The sequence below is a fragment of the Ursus arctos genome, unplaced genomic scaffold, assembly GCF_023065955.2.
Source record: "Ursus arctos isolate Adak ecotype North America unplaced genomic scaffold, UrsArc2.0 scaffold_1, whole genome shotgun sequence".
Lineage (NCBI taxonomy): Eukaryota > Metazoa > Chordata > Mammalia > Carnivora > Ursidae > Ursus > Ursus arctos.
Window position 1 is genome coordinate 48,079,251 of NW_026622763.1, and position 23,052 is coordinate 48,102,302.

General features: G+C 39.4%; 1 protein-coding gene across 5 annotated transcripts in view; it reads right to left on the minus strand.

Moving 5' to 3' along the window:
• Nucleotides 1-352: 352 nt before the first annotated feature.
• The window catches only part of STK39 (serine/threonine kinase 39), a 440,397-nt gene continuing 417,697 nt past the window's right edge, over nucleotides 353-23,052 (minus strand). For all 5 annotated transcript variants that reach the window (XM_026492623.4, XM_026492622.4, XM_057318301.1 and 2 more), the window contains 2 exons: nucleotides 15,116-15,180; nucleotides 353-1,853 (listed from right to left, as the gene is read on the minus strand). In XM_026492623.4, the coding sequence (XP_026348408.1) occupies nucleotides 1,779-1,853; nucleotides 15,116-15,180 (140 nt within the window). In that variant the 3' untranslated portion in view covers nucleotides 353-1,778. The remainder of the gene's footprint in view (nucleotides 1,854-15,115; nucleotides 15,181-23,052) is intronic.

A 23,052-nucleotide genomic window follows, 5' to 3' on the forward strand; every position in this document is an offset into this window, starting at 1 on the left:
GGTCTTGTCTTATACTGGTTTTGTCCACAAGGTGTATACAGTGTTAATATGCTCTGGATATCAGAACCCGGGCCTTAGAAAAATCGTAAGCACTACAAGCCTCCAGGCTAAAATGAAGCGGTGGTAAGGATTCTTTTTCTCTTGTTCCCTGCAGCCCTAGGGTTTGAATTCAAACAGTCTGTCTCATGGAATGTGAATATTTGTCAAACCTGATTCTCTGACTGAATGGTTGCCTTGTTCCCTTGAGGGCACTTTTCACTTCTTAGTTCTTAGGGGGCGTGAAAGTGCTACCTAGCCCCACTGCCATGCAGGTAATACCTGGAGGAGGAAGGAAACAAGGGGACACAATCACTTTGTGCAATACACTTTTATTTTCCTTTTACCTTTGCAGTCATCTTTGAGTAATCGTTGTGTAAACAATAGAATGGAATGAAATTACATTAAATTGTATGCAAATGGCTCTAGAACACCTTAACAATTATGACAAGGCAATTATAAATAACTTTTTCTTTCCTTAGTAATATATATTTGCTTTTTAAAGTACATTAAAGAGCTGCCATATCTAGGGTTAGCTAGGAAAGAGCAACGGTACCATCCTGGGAGCCCACCTCCCTGAAAGTTTAGACTCCAATTTTGAAAATCCTAAGGTTTACTATTCTGTAATATATAGTCAAGCAGAGGGCTACTTGGGTTGAAAGTATTTATTCTTGAACAGCATTTTACCTTTTTCTTCATTGCACAAAACCCTTTCTATTTTTTCACTCCATCTGGGTATTCTGCAGAATTTCAAGTAAAACTCAGATTCTGGTAGCTTCAAGTTTATCACCTTTGGAACAACAAATCCTATCACTTAAGGAGAAGTCAAATCAGAGATGGGTACATAACGAGCAGTCTAATAGAATGGCAACATTTTATATAGCATTCTATACGTTCCAATGAAGCAAAACTTACATATGCCACTTGATGTAGAGGAAATTTTAGATCTGAGACTATTCCAGAGTAAAGCAGCCTCAGGCACATTAATATGAAAGTTTGCAAGGCACCTCCCTCTCCCAAGAGACAATCAGATTGTGGATTGGTTTTTCAGCAAACAAACCAAAAGAATAAGCATCCTAGTTCCTAATTCAAAAATCAAAAGTTATAAATACTCCAAAGATAGACCTGAAATTTTTTGTTTAAATAACGAGATTAACTGCAAGAAGCATATAATCAAAAACTTTTCTTATAGCTAAGGTGTGTAATGCATAAATATATGAAAAATAAAATTCACAGTCAGTTTTAAAACTAGAATTCAAGTTTGGCTAATAAATCTTAATTTTATAAGTATATTAATTTCTAAATACAACGTAAAAGAGGCAGTATTGTCAGATGTACAATTAAAGTAGAACAGAAAGAACGAGAGAAGAAATAGGCTTCTGATAGAAAAAATTCCTTTTGTTGCCAATAAATAGGACCACCTGAGTGTATTTCAGATTCTTTTCACTTAAGGGATATCCGAATTGATTGCTAAGAGTATTAAATAGCTTTTGGAAAAGTTAGCAACAGTCGTGCAGCTGTGGCATTTGCTTGTTCTCATACTGTGGATTGCTAGAGAATAAAGCAGAACTCGGAGTGTCGTAAGTTTAAAAAAATTCTTTTTTATCCCATTTCATTGAAGCCAGACTCTTCACAATCTTCTGATTTTGCGGGAACTGGGAGTGAGGGGGTGGGAGGCAGGGTGAGGGGCGTGTTGGGAGGTGGGGGGCACGACAGATGAGGGAGATGTCAAGGGACGTACATCAGCTGACACTCAACTGAGCAAACCCGATCAGCTTCACTTCATCAGGAATCTCCGACCCATCACAGCCTGAAGCCTGAAAAGGGAAAGAGACGCTTCAATGCCAGTTGATCCAAGCAAAGGTACAGTCTGTATGGGGCCAGTGTCCCATGTCCTCCAGGACAGAGAGAATCACCTTCTTGAATGACTACTGTAACAAATCTGGTCCCCATGCTATCAAGTGCAGAAAACGGGGGGTGGGAGAAGGATTTGTTCCCGTTAAAACACCACAGTCTGCCAGGAAAGTGATTTTAAATATACTTTCAAATTAGAGCTCCTTAATCATTTTTAAAGGATTATGATAAAATACCTTGGAATAAATTAGGCAAAAAGGTGAAAGACCTATACTTTGAAAACAAGACACTAATGAAATCAGCTGAAGGCACAAATGGAAAGATACACCATGCTCATGGACTGGAAAAATTATTAAAATATCCATATTACTCACTGTAATCCCTATCAAAATACCAATAGTATTTTTCACAGAACTAGAATAACCATAGTTTGTATGGAACCACAAAAGACTCCAAATAGCCAAAGCAATTTTGAAAAAGGGAGGCAAAAGTATACAAAAAAGTATACAATGAGGAAAAGATGCCTCTTCAATAAATGGTGCTGGGAAAACTGGACAGCTATATGCAAAGAATGAAACTAGGCCACTTTCTTATAATGTACACAAAAAATAAACTCGAAGTGAATTGACCTAAAACCACCAAAATCCTACCGAACAAACATAGGCAGTCATCTCTTATACATCAGCCTTAGCAACAATTTTCTGGACCTGTCTTCTCAGGTAAGGGAAGAAAAGCTAACAAACTATTGGAACTACACCAAAATAAAAAGCTTTTACACAGCAAAAGAAACCATCACCAAAATGAAAAAGGTAACCTGAATGGGAGATGATATTTGCAAATTCTGTGTCTGATGAAGGGTCAGTAACCCAAAATATGATTCCTACAACTCAATAACAAAAACTCCCACATAACCCAATAAAGAATGGGCAGAGGACCTGAACATTTTTCCAAAGAAGATATAGAGATGGCCAACATCCATATGAAAAGATATTCAACATCACAAATCATCAGGGAAATGTAAATCAAAACCAAATAAGATATCACCTCACACCTGTCAGAAGGGCTAGTATCAAAAGACAAGAAATAACAAATGTTGGCAAGGATATCAAGAGAAGGTAATCTTTGCGCACTGTTGGGTGGGAATGCAAGTTGGTACAACCACTGTGGAAAAGAGTATGGAGGTTCCTCTAAAAGCTAAAGATAGAAATACCATATGATCCAGCACTTTTACTACTAGGTATTTACCCAAGGAAAACGAAAACACTAATTTGAAAGGATCTATGCACCCCTATGTTTATTGCAGCATTATTTACAGTTGCCAAGATAGCAAACCGACCTAAGTGTCCATCTACAGATAAATGGATAAAGGAAAGGTGTGGAATATATATACAATGCAATATTACTCATCCATAAGATTTTGCCATTTGCAACAAGGATGGACCTAAAGGATATTATGCTAAGCGAGATAAGTTTAGCCAGAGAAGGACAAACATGATTTCATTTATATGTGGACTCTAAAACACAAAACAAATGAACAGTGAAACAGACTCTTGAATACAGAGAACTGGTGGTTGCCAGAAAGGAGGGGGTAGGGGAGATGGGAGAAATAGGTGAAGGGAATTAAGATGTACAGATTTGCAGTTATTAAAACAAATTATGAAAGCAAAAGCGATTTAACAGGTCACTGAGGGTGATATGGTTTTTACCAAAAGGCATCCTCTATAAAACTGGCCAGGAAAAAAGTGGTTACCATGTAGAAGGGCTCACGATAGATAACTTATTTTTCTATAACAGAATTTTGTTTATAATACTTAAGATTTATTGCCTAAAATTGGCCCAAATTATAGTGTGTCAAATACTTTGATTTTTCTTCAAAATTAAAAGGAACTGGAAACAAGTCATTGCTCATCAAACCTCTCACTTGTCCTCATTCAAAACCTATTTTTTTTTTTTTTCAACTCCCTCTTTCTCTCTTTCACACACGGTACTCAGATTGCCATTCCAGGCTGCCTCTTCAGAGTGCATAAATCAGAACCGGACATTGTGTAAGTACATGTGGGGAGAAAAAGTTTGATAAATGACTGGGAATGGGCAATTAATCACCAAAGGACCACACAAACCTTTTCTTGGCCTAATTCCTGCTAAATTATTGTCAAAACAATTAGTTTCCCATGTAAAAAAAAGCCTTTTCCAATCATCACGATGAACCTGCTTTGCACTGCTCCAAAACCCAGTACATAAACTCAGCCCTTTGTCAACCCCAACATTTTCCCTTACAATAAGCAGCTAATTAGAATATATAACTTGAGTATTTTTAAGTAATTATCTTTAAAATAATGGTGTCAGTACTTATGCTTATATACGAAAATCAATAGCCTAAAGGGTAGAAATATATAAGTTGGCATTTTACTTTGTCCAATGATTTCTCTAGTTTTACTTGGCAAGATTCACTGTGTTGTCAGGCGCAGTAAGATCAGAACCATTCTTCTCCTTATCACTTTTAACAAAATGACACAGAAGGCTTTTCAGCCGAGATATTTTCCCATGGGTGTTTGTCAGACAGGTAGGGGGATACCTCTCCACCACCACCAATTTTCTTGTTCCACAACCACTGCTTGAGTATCTCCCTAAACCTTCCTTTCTTCCTCCACTACTGCTAATGTAATTTTCTCAATGCAGTGAATGGGGGCAGACACAATGTGTGTAATTAATAGGCAAATGACAAACACCACAGGAGCAAGGGCGGCTGTTGGCAGTGACAAGGAGGGGCTAGCCAATGGGAAACACATCAGTGGATGTCAAAGATACATCAGAAATTTGGCAATGGGAATAGCAGGAGGTGAAAATGACTAGAAATAAAAACAAAATATCCAATAATGGGTAAAAGAAAAATCTTGAATCCGTCTTGTAAAGAGTAATGGAAGGGAGAACTTACAGTGTGAGTGGGTGATCAAACCAGTGGTTATTGTGGGTACATCACACAGGGAGTCCATGTCTCAGCCTCTGTCCCCAGTGCCTCCTGCAGCTACACTGGAACATTCAGTTTTCTGGCAAAGCACAGGCCAGGTTGTCTGGCTCTCATTCAGGCACTCGGCTCTTCCCCCACTACTCTGCTGACTCTCCACCAAGGCTGAGTCCCTGTCTCACGCACTGTGGCCTGAAAAACACTGAGGGCAATATGCAGAGGATTCCGGATTCTAGAGCAAAGGGACTAGAGACCCTTAAAGCAGCAGTTCTCAAACTTCTTGGCTTCTGGTACCCTTTATACTCCTCTTAAAAATTATCAAGGACTGCAAATGCTTATGCTTTTTTAGAAAATCCTTCACCATGATCAAGTGGGATTTATTCCTGGGATGCAAGGGTGGTTCAAAATTCATAAATCAATGTAATAGATCACATCAATAAGAGAAAGGAAAAAACCATATGATCATTTCAATGGATACAGAAAAAAACATTTGACAAAGTACAACATCCATTTATGATAAAAGCCCTCAACAAAGGGAACATGCCTTAACATGGCCATCTATGAAAAACCAACAGAGCTTCTCCCCTAAGGTCAGGAACAAGACAAGGATGTCCAGTCTCACCATTTTTATTCAATGTAATACTGAAGTCCTAGCCACAGCAATCCGACAACAAAAGGAAATAAAAGGCATCCGAATCAATGGAGAAGGAAAACTTTCACTATTTGCAGAAGACTTGACACCATATATAGAAAACCCAAAAGACTCCACCAAAAAACTGCTAAAACTGATAAATTCAGTAAAATTGCAGGATACAAAATGTATAGAAATCTGTGGCACTTCTACACACCAATAATGAAGCAACAGAAAGAGAAACTGACAAAACAATCCAATTTATAACTGCACCAAAAATAAGATACCTAGAGAGAAAATACTGATGAAAGAAATTGAAGACAACACAAAACATGCCATGCTTATGGATTGGAAGTACAGATACTGTTAAAATGTCTATACAACCCAAAGCAATCTACACATTTAGTGCAATCCATATCAAAATACCACCAGCATTTTTCACAGAACTAGAATAAAAAATCCTAAAAATTTGTGTGGAACCACGAAAAACCTTGACTAGCCAAAGCAATCTTGAAAAAGCAAAGCTAGGAGCATCACAATTCTGGACTTGAAGTTAAATTACAAAGCTGTAGCAATCAGAACAGGATGGTACTGGCACAAAAACAGACATGTAGGGGTGCCCAGGTGGCTTGGTCAGTTAAACATCTAACTCTGGGATTCAGCTCAGGGCATGATCTTGTGGTTGAAGAATCAAGCTCCGAGTTGGGCTCTGCATTCAGTATGGAGTCTGCTTGAGATTCTCTCGCCCTCTCCCTCCCATTCTGTCTCTCTCAATAAATAAAATCTTTAAAAAAGAATAGACCTACAGGTCAATGGAACATAACAGAAAACCCAGAAATAAACCCACATGTATACGGTCAATTTAGCTTCGACAAAGAGGAAAGAATATCCAATGGGCAAAAGTCTCTTCGACAAATGGGTTGAGAAAACTGGACAGCCACATGCAAAAGAAAGAAAATGGACCACTTTCTTACACCATACACAAAAATTTGAAATGGATTAAATACCTAAATGTGAGACCTGAAACCGTAAATATCCTACAAGAGAACACAGGCAGTAGCCTCTTCGACATCTGCCACAGCATCTTTTTTCTAGATCTGTCTACTGAGAAATAAAAGCAAAAATAAACTATCAACAAAACTAAAAAGGCAACTTACTGAATGGGGATATTTGCAAATGATATATCCAATAAAGGGCTAGTATCTAGAATATATAAAAAAAACTTATGAAACTCAACATTGCAGAAGACATGAACAGACATTTCTCCAAAGAAGACCTACAGATGGCCAACAGACACATGAAAAGATATTCATCGCTTATCATCAGGGAAATGCAAATCAAAACTACAATGAGATTTCACCTCATACCTGTCACAATGGCTAAAATCAACAACACAAGAAATAACATGTGTTGGTGAGGATGTAGAGAAAGGGGAATACTTATGCACTGTTGGTGGGAATGCAAACTCATGCAGCCACTGTGGAAAACAGTATGGGGATTCCTCAAAAAGTTAGAACTACTCTATGATTCAGCAATCACATCACTGGGTATTTACCCAAAGAATACAAAAACACTAATTCAAAAGGATACATGCACCCCTATGTTCATAGCACCATTATTCACAATAGCCAAGATACAGAAGCAGCCCAAGTATCCACTGATAGATGAATGCATAAAGATGTGGTGTATATATATAGACGATGGAGTATTATCCAGCCATAAAAAGAATGAAATCTTGCCATTTGCAATGACACGGATGGAGCTAGAGAGTATTATGCTAAGTGAATAAGTCAAAGACAAGAAACAAAAACCCAGGGGAAAAAAGAGACAAATCAAGAAACAGACTCCTAATTTTGGAGAACAAACTGATTATTACCAGAGGGGAGGTGGGTGTGAGGATGCGTTTAACAGGCGATGGGGATTAAGGAGTGTACTTGCTGTGATGAGCACCAGGCGGTGTATGGAAGTGTTCAATCACTATATTGTACACCTGGAACTAACGTAACACTGTGTTAACTATACTGGAATTAAAACTTAACCTGAAAAAATTTTTAAATATTTTAAACATGATTTTAATATTAAAGTACTAAATAATCAAAAACAAACATGCTTATGTAGATTATATTGTTCATACTGAATTAAAACAAATTTCTAAATTATTCACTTACTATTCATTAAATCTAATAATAAACACATTACGTGCTAACATAAATAAAATCTTAATGGAAAATAACCACAGTTTCCCAAAACAGAAATCTGAGCAGAGTGGCACTGCTTTACGTTTTGCAAATCTCTTTTAACGTCTTGCTTAACAGAAGATGGCTAGATTTTCATATTTGCTTCCATGTTCTATCTATTGTCTTATGTGGTTTTCCTTGAAGTATATAAAGAAAATCCAGCCTCATATAAATATGTAGTTGAAAAAGCAAATAGATAGTATTTTAAAAATCTTTCGGGTAACTGTGGGTATTGTTTGTTACCAAGATTTACCAAGTGGAGTTTCTTAAAAGTTAGCTGCATTGTGGCATCTGAGCCCACGTGGTCTGTCACACCAGAAACTAGTGGTCTAGCCTCCAGTTTGAACTGATCTCTTACCCAACTAGGCTTTTTCAGTGTTGCTGAATTATGCAGATCTTCCACTGATGACACAGTTTGTTATATAATCTCAATGTTTCAATATACAATGTCGACCAGTCACATTCATTAATATCACACATGACTAATCGCATCAGAACAAGTAAGTACGGGGATGTTGTCAAGCTTACAGTGGCAGATGCAAGTTTTCCAAAATCCTTTTTCTGCTCGAAAGCTGAAATTTATTATTGATGACAAATATTGTCAGTTGTTTTCCTTGAAATGTCAGGCTCACTTGGTTCATTTTGAAAAAATATCTGCCAAAGCCTTAGTCTGAATAACCACAGTTTGTCAGTTATCCTGCCAAGTAAAAATGGTGTTCCACAGGGATATTAAAAAAAAAAAAAAAAAATGGCTAGTTCAGCCTACAACTTAATCTCACAAGAGCTCCTCTTAGAGACAACCACGGTACTTCAGTACAGAAGCATACCTTGCTTTATTGCACTTCACTTCATTGCCTTTCCCGGATATCATTTATTTTTTATTTTTATTTTTTTATTTAACAAATTGAAGGTCTGTGGCAATCCTGTACGAAGTAAGTCATTTTCCCAACAGCACTGGCTTGCTTCATGTCTGTGGAACATTTTGGAAATTCTCACAATTTTTTAAAGGTTCTCTTTATATTTGTTATGGTAATAGGACATCAGTGATCTCTGATTTTAATTTTGCATTTGTTTTGGGGCCCATGGACCATGCCCATATAAGACCGTGAACTTGATCTATAAATGTTGTATGTGTGCTGACTGTTCCACTCACTGGCTATTCCCATCTCTCTCCCAGGCTGCAGGCCTCCTGATTCCCTGAGATGCAACAGTATTGAAATTAGGCCAACTAATGACCCTACAATGGTTTCTAAGGGTTCAAGTGAAAGGATGAGGTGCATGTCTCTCACTTTAAATCAAAAACTAGAAATGATTAAACTTCGTGAGGAGGGCAGGTCGAAAGCCAAGACAGGCCAAAAGCTAGGCTTCTCGCACCCTTTCAGCCAAGCTGTGAATATAAAAGAAAAGTTCTTGAAGGAAATTCAAAGTCCTACTCCAGTGAACACATGAATGATAAGAAAACAAAACAGCCTCACTGTTGATATGGAGAATGTTTTAAGGGGTCTGGATAGAAGATCAAACCAGCTACCACATTCCCTTAAGCCAAAGACTAATCCAGAGCAAGGCCCTAATTCTCTCTCCAATTCTCGGAAGGCTGAGAAAGGTGAGGAGGCTGCAGAAGACAAGTTGGAAGCTAGCAGAGGTTGGTTCCAAGGTGAGCAGTAAGTTTTCCAGAAGACAGAACTAAGAGAATTAAAGAAGGTGGCTACACTAAACAACAGAATTTCAATGTAGACAAAACAGCCTTCTATTGGAAGAAGATGCCATTTAGGACTTTAATAACTAGAGAGGAGAAGTCAATGCCTGGCTTCAAACTTCAAAGGACAGGCTGGCTCTTGTTAGGGGCTAAGGCAGCTGGGGACTTTAAGTTGGAGCCAATGTTCACTTACTTTCCAAAAGTCCGAGGGCCCTTAAGAATTATGCTATATTTTTTATTTTATTTATTTATTTATTTATTTATTTACTTTCCAAAAGTCCTTTTTTATTTATTTTTATTTATTTACTTTCCAAAAGTCCTAGGGCCCTTAAGAATTATGCTATATTTTTTATTTTATTTATTTATTTATTTATTTTATTTATATTATTTATTTATAGAATCTGTGGTCTATTAATGGAACAGACAGCACCTTTGCTTACAAAATGGTTTACTGAATATCTGAAGCCCGCTGTTGAGAACTGCTCAGAAGAGAAGATTCCTTTCAAAATATCACTGCTCATTGACAATGTCCTTGGTCACCCAAGAGATCAGATGGAGATGGGGCAATGAGACTAATGTCATTTTCATGCCTACTAACACAGCATCCATTCTACAGCTAATGGGTCAAGGAGTCATTGCAACTTTCAAGTCCTATTATTTAAGAAATACATTTCATGAGGGCTATAGCTGCCACAGGCAGTGATTCCCTGATGGATCTGGGCAAAGAAATTTGAAGACCTTTTGGAAAAATTCACCTTCCTAGATGCCATTAAGAACACAAGTGAGTTGTGGAAAGAGGTCAAAACGTCTACATTAACAGGAGTTTGGAAGAAACTGCTTGCAGCCCTGACCGATGACTTGGAGGGGTTCAAGACTTCAGTGGAGGAAGTAACTGCAGATGTGGGAGAAATTCCAAGAGAACTCGAATTAAAAGTAGAGCCTGAAGATGGGACTGAATTACCGCAAGGTCAGGAAAAAACAGGAACAGGTGAGGAGCTGGCTTCTTATGGATCAGCACAGTGGTCTCTTGAGATAGAATCTACTTCTGGTGAGGATGCCGTGAAGATTGTGGAAATGACAACAAAGGATTTAGTATATTCCACCCCAAACCTGGGTGGGCTTTGGGACCACTAGAAGTTTGAAAATATAATCCTGGGATTTTTGAGCTCCCTAGGTGATTCAAAAGTTAGAGTTTGAGAACCACTGTTCTACCCAAGCACTTTCCAAAGTGTGAAGCTCCAAGTTTCCCATCAAGCAGTGGTTCTCAAACTTTCTCATGCATCGGAATCACCTGGAGAACTTGTTAAAACAGATTCCTGTCCCCACCTCCCAGAGACTCTGACTCCTTAGGCCTGAGATGCAGCCGTCGAATTTACATTTTTATCAGATCGTTTCCAATGAAGCTGACACTGCCAGTTTGGGGACCACACTTGGAGAACCATTGTCTCAGACTGCAACAGGCTACCCAGAGCTGCTTCCTGGCTCTTCTTGAACTGATAGGTTCCCTTAAGATTTTTGTCTTACTTTTCTCCCCTTTCGGGCGGTGGGGGGGATGTTTAGTAGTTTTAATCTCATTTCAGTCTTCACTTTCCCTGTCCTTCAGGACATGTTGCCTGAGTGATACAGCCTCCAACTATGCCTATGCTGAAAGCCTCTAAAAATAAGGCCCGTTAGTCACAAATTGCCAAAATGCTTATGAAATTGCTCTGTGTAATGCATGTTATTTAACTTCAGTAAGATCTGTAATGCTCATGTAAACGTGTACCAACTGGATGTTACTTACATATACTTAAAATTTGTATTCTTTTGGGTGAATTGTCTTATATTTTTACTAATGTAATTTCGTATTTGTACTAATGCAATTTCAAAAACTTCACATTGAAAGCAGCAAGACTCAATTACTTTATAAAACTGCAAGCAGCAGATTAAAAAATGCCTTAAACATTTAGAGTTGTCTCAAGGCAAGGCTTATAACAATCAACAATAAAACAGTACTGAGATGTTGCACTCACGGCCTGTTACACTTGAGCTGAAATGCCCCTTATGCTTGAACCACTTTGTTAAAAGTGCTATACACACACACACGCTTCTGATATCCCTGCCTCTGGCCATGCCAACAATGGAAATCATACTTCACTTATTATATGTCAAATGAAGCTAAAGATCTCATCGGGCAGGGAAAAAAGTAAATGTACTTCTTGATTTAACCAATATCCTTGCTCCCTGGGCCACTGTTTTTCTTGTATAAGCAGATATATAAGGACAGCCACCTTTTCAAACTTGAGCCTGATATTTCCAATAGTGGTGGGAGAGTAAAGAGAAAAGAGGTTAGAGACTGAGTTGTCTACAAACAGCATGTCTCTCAGCCGTGGCTGAATACTGGGATCACCAAGGAACACTTTAAAATGCCCAATGCCCAGGCTGTCCCAACAGCAATTACCGTAGGACATCTGGTATAGGACCCAGACAACAGTAATTTTGCGAAGTGCCCCAACCATCCCATGAGTAAACCACTGCTCTCTGAGGTGAAGAACCACATCGCCAAGATACAACTTTGTTCTTAGACGATTTTCAGGCCCCTGCCACTCTCCTTTAGAAAGCAGAGAAAGCTCTGAGATAAAAATGATAAACAGCTGAGAGATAAAAGGACCACGAGCAGCAGTAGTTGGTGAGGAAACATGCTTCTGAAATACTTTCTTCTATTCAAGAAAACAGCCAAATTGATGAACGAAAGCAAGTGCATTTGAATCTGAGGCTCTCCCAGGAGCCAGCGTTCTACAGAAGATTAGGCCAAGAAGCAATTCAAATGAGCTCCATCGAGTGGATCTCACACTGGCTGGCAACACGTAACAACAAAGAAACCCCCCCAGGTTGAAAGAAGGCTGGACAGAAAGCGAAGTGACCGAAACAGAAGGTCGCTCTTGAGTCTGGCTTTATTTAGCATCTTCAGCTATCTTTTGGGGAAAAAGCCATTAATTTCCATCTTCTGGGAACAGCACACTACTACATTCTCAGGCTACTAGGGGAAGGGAAGACTGGCTTGGGTTCTCCTGCAGGACTCTCGTGCCGGACAGGCCAATACTATTCAATCTGCTTAAGGTACAGGAGAGAATCCATCTCAACCACTGTCCACAGAGCCGGTCATCCAAAAGCAGGAATCCACAGAGAAACAGAAAACCATACAATCCCAGAGCTGCAGAGCCCTGCCTCTCAGAATGAACAGCGATTGAGAGGATGGGCTGGGATGCTAGACCGGAGTCAAATTTGCAGGGTCTACACTGTATGATCCTGGACAAGTTAGCCCCCCAGAATCTCAGATTCCCAGGACAGAAAATGAACCTAATGATATCACCAACTTGTGGGATCATGAGGATTGAATGAACTGAGATGAAGTGTGTAAACCACCTCACGCACGGTCTAGCAAACAGCGGATGCCTAAGAAAGTGATTCTTGTTCTTTCTGCAGGCAAGGTCCAGGAATTTAAAGGAACCCTAAAAAGAGGGCATGAAGCAGAAATCACCATCTTAATTATTTTACAGGGATTAAAATAAATGTTAAGGAAAAAATGATGGCTGAAGTTTTTCTAACGGAGGTTTGTATTATTCCGGTATATTTTAACTATCAAGCCCCCTGCTGTGTGCCAGCTACTGTGCTAGGCAGTAGGCTCTGGCCCCTGGGGCCTCTAGACTTCTTAGAGAGATGAATTCGTGGGGCAGAATAGAGGAGGAGCACCTGAGCCAGGACTGGATGTCAGAGAAGGCTTCCTGGAGAAAGTGAAATTTAAGCAGAAAGCTGGAACATGCCTAGGTGCTGGGGGGCCAAAGCAGCCTGGTGAAGCTGGGAGAATATTTTAGTGAGAGAGAGAAGCACATACAAAGGGCCAGCAGACAAAAGTAGGAGGAGACAGAGGATGAGAATGAGAGAGGAGAGAATGAGGGGAGACCCAGGAAGGTACTAAAGCGGAAGCCCGAAAGGGAGATCTGGTCCGGGGTTTGAGTTTTAGGAGAGGGCAGTGGAGAACCACTCAAGTATTTGGAGCATTTTGCAATGCAGAAGAAGCACTCTGGCTATAGCCACAGTGTGGTGAACGGAGCCAGACGCAGGCAAACTGTAGGCAGGAAGATCCGATTTGGGAGATGAGAGGATCCCGCTAGAGCGCTGGAAATAGGGATGGAGAGAAGAGGACAGAGTCAAGCGAGAGAATCTGCAGAAGTAATAAATTGAGTAGGAGATGAGGGGAGTTTGACCTTCTTCCTACTGTTTAGAGAGGACACACAAGGTGTTTCTCTAAGACCTCAGGTACCAGGAAAGGGCCAGGGCTGCTATCCCTGTTTCATGGGTGAGCAAGTTTAGCGAGTGTGGGGATAAGCCAGCACGAAAGCTTTCGTCTCTGATCTCTGTTTACATATTCAAAATGAGGCAAATCTTCTGGAGGTGGTATGTTAGAACTTCTTTCTTACACTACAAAAAAATAAAGGAACATTAACAGGCGTGAAATCCTGACACAGGATACCGTTTTCTCATCACTATAGTCTCATACGAATGAAACGTTTACAAAGATGAAGGTGAATTAGAAACATAATAGAGGTGACACACAAGTCCTAAAGCAGAAGAGTAATTTTTCAATTTGTTAATTTATCATTCTATGTCTGAGAAAAATGTTCTTTTGTTATTGAAAACAAAACAAATTTCTTCAGATAAATTCTTTCTGTGAGAATCTGTGTGTTTTTCGCCTTGTCACCCAGCCTAGCCATCTGAAATTAGATGTGAGGCAAGACCCAGAAAGTTAATTAGCACAGGGCTAACATTTACTGTAACTAATCATTTCACATCTTTGGCCATGTGCATTTTCCATTAAATTCTCACAAGAAATAAAAAAGATCATCAATATATATTGTGCACAGCAAAGTGCTAGTCATTTATATCTTAAATTGCTTGAGGCATTCTGACTGGCTCTTGATAAGATTTATAATTTTAAAATGAGTCACTTAATGTACTGTTTGCTCAAACTTTCAGGAAAATCGTCGCTTTTGACTGTCTGGACGGCTCCCCCATTTCCAGCCATGGTCACCCTAGCTCTAGCTTTCAGAACGATGCCTGGGCGCTCAGGATCTGTATCTCTCTGGCCGCTCTAGTTCTTAAATTTTAAGTCCACTAGTGCAGAAAAAGTGCGGCAACACCTCTTTTCTACGAGAATCTATTACCGTGATTCGAAAGGTGGTGTTAAAACGTTATGTCTTTGTTCACTAGCCTTCAGTGAGGAGCTCCACAATCGCTTCCAATTACCTAAACCATTTCTACAACAATCAGCCTCAATTTTTACAAGTTAGAACCACCTGGCTTTCACTTTAGGGAAGCTTTATTAAGAGTGTTGGTTGGAATTAGGCTTAATTTTGTCTATATGGTCAAGGTGCCATACAAACTAGAGGCAAAATGGTACGGGCTCCAAGATTCTCACACGGCCGCTCTGAGAGATGCACTGCGAAACAAGCCACGCTTATCCAAGAGGAAATTCCCAGTCATGGTCAGAAAACATTCCCAAAGGTTAAACCGGCAAAGGACAAATGCAAAACTGGATCCCAGAAGAAAGCAAGCGCAGCAGTGGAATGACAGAGCAAGTTATTACACTGTGTTGTTACTCCTTGCTGGCAGAGCACGGCAAAATATTTACCTTCTTTCCAGAACTTTGAACTTACCAACTTAAATGTCAAGGTTTTTAAAGCTTTGGGATCATCTACAATCTTCTGTAAATTAGCAGCCACTGAAAAATACAAACGTGGAGAAAAAATGTCCATATCATTTACAGTAACACTGGATTTTCACATCAATGATTTGGAAAATCTGGCTAATCATGCAATAAGCTGCAGAATTATTTCTTTCACAGGCGTTACAAAGTCCATATAAATAACCAAATTAGCCTCACACATTTTCTACAATTTATATCTTCAGCGCATCTGAATTAATCAGTATACGCTGAGCCCACATTTCATACAACAAAATGGGAAATGACTTTCTAGTGGCAAGTAGAAGTGATAGCAGCCCCCAGTGTTTTCTACAGCTGTTTTTCTCAACACGCAATACTACCAAATTTATTAGCCAGCAGAGGGCAGCACAAAATAGAGAGGCACTGCAAAGAACGGTTTTTCTGGAAAAGAATAAGGTCAGTACTTTTGAACCCCTCTCCCATAATTTCACTCAATTCTCTGCACCCATTTTTATCAAAGCAACAAAATACAGTGGATAACCTCTACGACTCGGGAAGATGTGTTCATGCTTTCAGAGCTCAATGACCAGTAAAACCAGGGAGGTGCCACCTTGAACAATACCCAAGCTGGCGGAACCAGGTCAAGCACTAGAGGCTGTCAGTTTGGAGTTCAGTAGAGAAGATATGTTTCAGCATTAACGGGATTCATCAGAGACCCATCCCCCCTTTGCGGTGTCATGATATATTTGATACTCTAGCAGAGAAGTCCACTTTTCCTGCTTACTCCCCTGGCTTAGGGTACAGAATTCTCAGAAGGTAATGATGACAGAAATTTAAAACCTGGCTCTTTCCACATCCAAATCTAAAATATCAAGTACTGAAAATCACGTAAGCGCTGCTGGTTAGGGAAAAAGAAAGGACTACTGAAGAAATGAGAGAAAGGTCTGTGTATCCTTTTTATTTTTCATTTGGAAAGTTTGCTGCTGCTTCAGTAATTAGGTATCTGAAAAGTTATGACTATTTTAAGATAAAAAAAATTAAGATAACAAATATTTTGAGAAAAGTGTTTCAAGTAGAAAGTCTAAAGAAGAGAAAGAAATCTGCATATTTCACGTTTCTCTAAGGTTGACTAAGAACAACCCAGAGACGTGGATTTTCTGCAGATCAGTTTATTTCATTTAATCCATCAGCTGCAGAGCAGGAAAGAAACGAAAATTATATACTCAATATGGCCTATTTCTCTTTATAAACCATAATTACAAGCATCAGTTTATCTTCATTTGTTGCCCTTAATACTTCCACTCCAAACGATCTGCAAAGTTTCGTTTATGGTAACCCCCCACCCCCACCCCGCCCCACCTTTTCCTCCTCTTTCTTTTGCCCACACAAGCCAACCTGCACACCTGTCAGGTAGGTCCTGGGCCACCAAGGTCAACAGAGTTATCATCGCCAAGCATCTGTTGGCCTCCTCAGCAGTTTCCTGAGCCTATTTCAGATGCTAAAATCATCTAGTAATCCACACGAGAAACATTGGCTCGTGGAGTGAAAAGCTTGGCTGTGAAGTTCTGTCCACCAAAGCCAGTATTTATGATGTCAGGGCATTCTGACTGGATGCAAATTGCAGCAAGTGCGCACTGTCACTATTTTCTTAAAACATAAAAAGTGTTCTAATAGTTCCTCTGATTTGGCTGATTTCATGAGTCGCCATAATGTCTTCCTATGAATTTCAGTCCTTTCATTGGAGGCTCTCAGTTAATGTGGATGATTTACTGCCTTGTTCTGGGTCATCTATTTCCAGTCTGCTCTGTAACGTTCCGCCAAAAGCAGAGCTCTGTCCTGCACGAGTTCACAGCCCTCTCTCTGGGGTGCGTGCCTATGTGCTAGTGCCAGTCTCCAAGGAGCATGGCTACGCGAGTTGTAGACTTGGAGGGCAAAGCTGAAACGCTAGCATCTTCAACAATCATCCCGGAAACCACACTCCCCAATTGTGAGCCCTACACATCAGGGACATTAGAAATTCAAATTCTGTCTTCAACTCAAAGCAAAAATAGCAAAACTGGCCACTTACCTGATTACTTATCCCAGCTGCTAGGCTTATTTTCAATTTAGTTGATTCTAATTTGTTGTAAAGTGCAATAAAATACCTTCATTTAACTGACATCACATAAAATTCAAGGTGATGCTAATTTCTCTTCCACTAGCAATGCTCATTAAAAAGATGGGTGTCACTGTTTTCTCCCTTCTCCTGACTGTGCACCTGGATTTCAAAAATAAAAATGTGCCTTACCTGGAACGTGAGCGGAGACGGAAGGGCTGGATAGGGCTGGTTAACTTCAGAGCTTCTCAAGTGTGTGCTGGTGACACTGAACTTCATGCTTTAGGACGCTTTAGGTTTCCCCAAAACACGGGGCTTCTGAACCCTGCCTACCCGGTGGCCACCAACATATTTCCAATTCTCCCTGGCTTTCCCAAATAGAACTCATTCTCCTAGTTTCTGACACAGACTGGTGTCTTCCTTGAGCTTGCCCCTGCCCACCTTCCCAGCCCACTCTCTTCAGTCACAAGTGCTCTGTTTCTTGGCCACAAAGGACACAGAAAACACTCACCGAGGTACCAGGGGTTGTGGCCCTCTTGCCCTCCCGCTGTGGCTACAGGATACCTTTGTGTGAGCCATCTATTTCTTGGCTATTTGGGGGTCTCTGGGTTCCACTTAGGCTTGAACCCCTATCAGTGCTAGGTGCTCTTTTTGGATAACATTTGACCTAACGTACGGTAGGTACTGTGCTTCATGAAACTGTAATAATATCTTTAACAACCACAGGAAAAAGATGCCGGTGCTCAGTACCTCCCTATTCGAATACAAATAGACAGAAATAAGATTGTCCTGGGGGTCATCCATTAGAGGCAAGGCAGCAGAGCCGACATTTCTTCGGCAAACTAAGTCAGGCATTCTCCAGACCCTGTTTTCTCTATACACTCCTTGTACTACTCAGATTCTCCACATTTGGACAGTTAGAAAAGTAACAGTTACATAATGACTATTTACAGTCAGTGTTTGTATTACAAGTGATTAGTGGAAAGATACACTTTTCTCTCCAGATACCAGTGTATTTCACAACAATCTCACATAGTACTGACGTTCCGGGGGCCGTGAGTGAAATTACCAAATTGAGCTATTCCCAAACAAAAGCTGTGAAGAAAAGCACCCCAGTGAACACCAAGTCCAATGCATTCCCCCAAGAGGACATTCCGAGAGATGATGAAAGCACAGACTTGGGTTACCTGACGAGTTGATGTCACAATATTGTCTGATCCAAAGACATGTCCCAAACACCTGCTCTGTACCCCGCGTTGCTGCAGAAAGGCAGCAAAGGATCGCCAAGCAAGCAAGAGACACAGGTACCAAGAGAGAATCCAAGCTTCTCAGTAAGGAAGAAAAGGAACGATAGGAGGGTGGATCTCTCATGGATACCGCTGTAACGTTAATGCAAAATTACAGATAATAATTATGGTTGGGACAAAATACAAGAGATTTGCCCTATTATTTTCCCTAAATCTCCAAGCTCTTATCTTCAGGATATGAGTGTAGCACAGTGCGTAAGTGCATGAATTCTCCAGTCAGAGCGCTTAGGTAAAATCCTGCCTCCTGCTTAGAGCCACGTGGCCCCATGAACTTGGGCAAGTTTATGTTAGCGTCTGTGTGCTGGAGTCCACGTATCTGTGAAATGCGGATATTAATAGTGCCGATGTGATAGAGCTCTTCTGGGGATGAGTTTATACACATACGGTGTTCAGACTAGTGCTTGATATATTGCAAGTACATAACAAATGTTAGCTTACTATCTCTAGCCTGGACAACTGCATATCTTAACTGGCTTCCCCGCCTTCAGTCTTAACTCATGAGCCCTCTTACACTCACCAGAGTGACTTGGAGAATCTAAGTCATGACCTGGGATGTGTTGCCTCCTTATATAATACCATTTAGCTATTCATATCAACTTCAGGATTAAGTCCAAGTTTTTAATGTGGTCTTATGAGACTCTCCATAGTCTGACCCAACCCACCTCTCTAGTTCATTTTCTGCCATGTCCTACCCTAGATTTTCCCAGGAAGGGCTCCATAACCACTCCCCTCTCCTCTAGATATCTACCACCATTCTTCATCATTATGTGCTGAAACAATCTGTTACAGAGCTCATTTCCCCACTCGACTCAAATTCTTTGATAACCCAGACAAAATCTTATTCAACTCTGCAAAAGGTTTATCTTTGAAATATACCCATATCTACAGACACTGATGACTTCTTACCACTTCCACTGGCTATGTATGACCCAAGTACAGCTACCACTGTCTCTCGTCTAGACTCACACAATAGCCGACCGTCTCCCTGCTTCCATCCTCGTTCCTCAATGGCTCAGCCTCTACCCAGCAGTCAGATGAGACTTCTCCAACAGTTTTGTCTTTAATCTGTTTGAGATTGTTTACTTCTCTTCATCTCTACTACCTCCATCCCATTTCATCTATAAGGAACCAGCAAAACTGGCTACTTTTCATTGTTTTTAAGAGATGAGAGTCTAGGTCACTCTGCAGATAAACCACCAGACTAGCATAGGTGGTAGCCCCAACAAAGGGAATCTACAATGGTAAGTACAGGATGGACATGATTAGCATCAGTGTGGCCTCAAGACTATCTACAGCAACGAGAACTAAGTCATACCACTAACCTTCCCTCTTACAACCTTCCCCAGGAAAAGAAACCAACCATTGCTAGAGGAACTATTCCCAGCTGGATCCAAGCAGTACAAGGGGCGGACTATTGTGGATAGTTTGGTGTGCAGCCCAGGTCTTCTCTTTAAGAATGAGGCAAATGTTCTCCCACCTGCTGGGATTATTGTTGGCTGATGACTCTTAGCTTTGTTCCTCTTTGGGAATTCCCCTTGGAAACCTTAAGACTAAATAGGACAAACATTGTAGAACCACCTTAGAAGGCATTTCTGTTAGCAAATTTATAAGTCAGTGCAAATGAAAGAGAAGCACAAAATAAAAGGATGTAAAATATGTTACCAAATATCTGAAATGTAGAGGGGAGAAGATTAAAGAATGACTTCAAAATTAAGTGAACATCAGCTTAATGTAGACTGTCAAATGCAGAAGATGTTATATATAAACTGAATGGTAACCACAAATCAAAAAAAAAAAAATACAGATATGCAAAAAAAAAAAAAAAAGAATCCAAATATATCACTAGAGAAAACCAGCAAACCATGAAAAAGAGGAAAAAAGTATCAGAGAAAAACTAAAAAGCAACCACAAAACAAGTACCAAAATGGCAACAGATACGTATCTATCAATAATTACTTTGAATGTAAATGGCTTAAATGCTCCAATCAAATGACATAGGGTGACAGAGTAGATAAATAAACAAGACCCATCTACATGCTGCCTACAAGAGACTCATTTCGGACTGAATGATATCTGCATCCTGAAAGCGAGGGGGTAGAGGAACATTTATTATGCAAATAGATGTCAAAGAAAGCCAGAGTAGCAATACCTATATTGGACAAAATAGACTTTAAAACAAAGTCTATAAAAAGAGACAAAGGAGGACTCTAAATAATAATAAAAGAGATAATCCAACAAGAAGATATAAAAATTGTAAATATTTATGCACCCAACATGGCAGCATCCAAATACATAAAACAGTTAATAACAATCATTGACAGTAATAATAGTAGGGGAATTTAACACCCCACTTACATTGATGGACAGATCACCTAAACAGAAAACCAATAAAGAAACAGTGGCTTTGAATGACACACTGGACCAGACTGATTTCACAGATATATTCAAACATTCCATCCTAAAACAGCAGACTACACATTCTTTTCAAGCACACAGAACATTCTTCAGTATATATCACATGTTAGGCCATAAACCAACTCTCAACAAATTCAAAAAGATCAAAGTCATACCATGTATCTTTTCTGACCACAATGTTATGAAACTGAAAATCAACCACAAGAAACAATCTGGAAAGACCACAAATACATGAAGGTTAAATAACATACTACTAAACAATGAACAGGTCAACCAAGAAATCAAATAAATCAAAAAGTACATGGGAACAAATGAAAATGAAAACAAAATGGTCTAAAACCTTTGGGATGCAGCAAAAACAGTTGTGAGAGGGAAGTTTATAGCAGTACAGGCCTACATTGAGAAGAAAAACCATGAATAAACAAACTAACCTTATACCTAACCGAGGTAGCAAAAGAACAACAAACCTAAAACTAGCAGAAAGAAGGAAATAATAAAGATAAGAGCAGAAATAAATGATATAGAAATGAAAAAAACAACAGAAGAGTTCAATGAAACCAGAAGCTGGTTCTTTCAAAAGATCAAGACTGATAAACCACTAGCCAGACTCATCAGAGAGAGACAGAGAACTCAGATAAACAAAACCACCAATCAAAGAGGAGAGATAACAACTAACACCACAGAAATACAAACAATTGTAGGAGAATATTATGAAAAACTATATGCCAACAAATGGGATAACTGAGAAGAAATGGATAAATTCCTAGAAATATATAAACTACCAAAACTGAAGCAGGAATAAATAAAAATTTGAACAGACCAATTACCAGCAGGGAGATTTAATCAGTAATTGAAAAATTCCCAACAAACCAAAGTCCAGGACCAGATGGCTTCACAGGCAAATTCTACCAGACCTTTAAAGAAGACTTCATACCTATTCTTCTCAAACTATTCCAAAAAATAGAAGGAAAGCTTCCAAATTCATTCTGTGAGGCCAGTATCACCCTGATACCAAAACCACATAAAGACACCAGAGAAAAGAGAGAACTACAGGCCAATACCTCTGATGAACATAGATGCAAAAATCCTCCACAAAATACTAGTAAACAGAATCCAACAATACATTAAAAAAATCATTCACCATGATCAAATGGAATTTATTCCTAGGTTGCAAGGGTGGCTCAATATTCACAAATCAAACATGATGCATCACATCAACAAGAGAAAGGATAAAGACCATATGATCATTTCAATAGACACAGAAAAAGCATCTGACAAAGTACAACATCCATTCATGATAAAAGCCCTCAACAAAGTAGGTTTAGAGAGAACATACCTCAACATAATAAAGGCCAAATATGAAAAGACCCACAGCAAAATTCATGCTCAATGGGGAAAAACTGAAAGCCTTTCCCCTAAGGTCAGGAACAAGACAGAGATGTCCACTCTCACCATCTGTATTCAATATAGTACTAGAAGTCCTAGCCAGAGCAATCAGACAACAAAAAGAAACAAAAGGTATCCAAACTGGTAAAGAAGAAGTAAAACTTCCACTATTTGCAGATGACAGGATAGTATACACAGAAAACCCTAAAGACTCCACCAAAAAACTACTAGAACTGATAAATGAACTCAGTGAAGTTGCAGGATACAAAATCAATATGCAGAAATCTGTTTCATTTCTGTACACTAATAATGAAGCAACAGAAAGAGAAATTAAGAAAACAATCCCACTTACAATTGCACCAAAAATAGATGCCTAGGAACAAACCTAACCAAAGAAGTGAAAGATCTGTACTCTGGAAACTGTAAAACACTGAAAGATATTGAAGATGACACAAAGAAATGGAAAGACATTCCATGCTAATAGACTGGAAGTACAAATATTGTTAAAATGCCTATATTATCCAAAGCAATGTACAGATTTAATGAAATCCGTATCAAAATACCAGTAGCGTTTTTCATAAAACTAGAAAAAAAAATCCTAAAACTTTTTTGGAACCAGAAAAGACCCGGAATTGCCAAAGCAATTTTGAAAAAGAAAAGCAGAGCTGGAGGTATCACAATTTCAGACTTCAAATTATATTACAAAGCTGTAGTAATCAACACAGT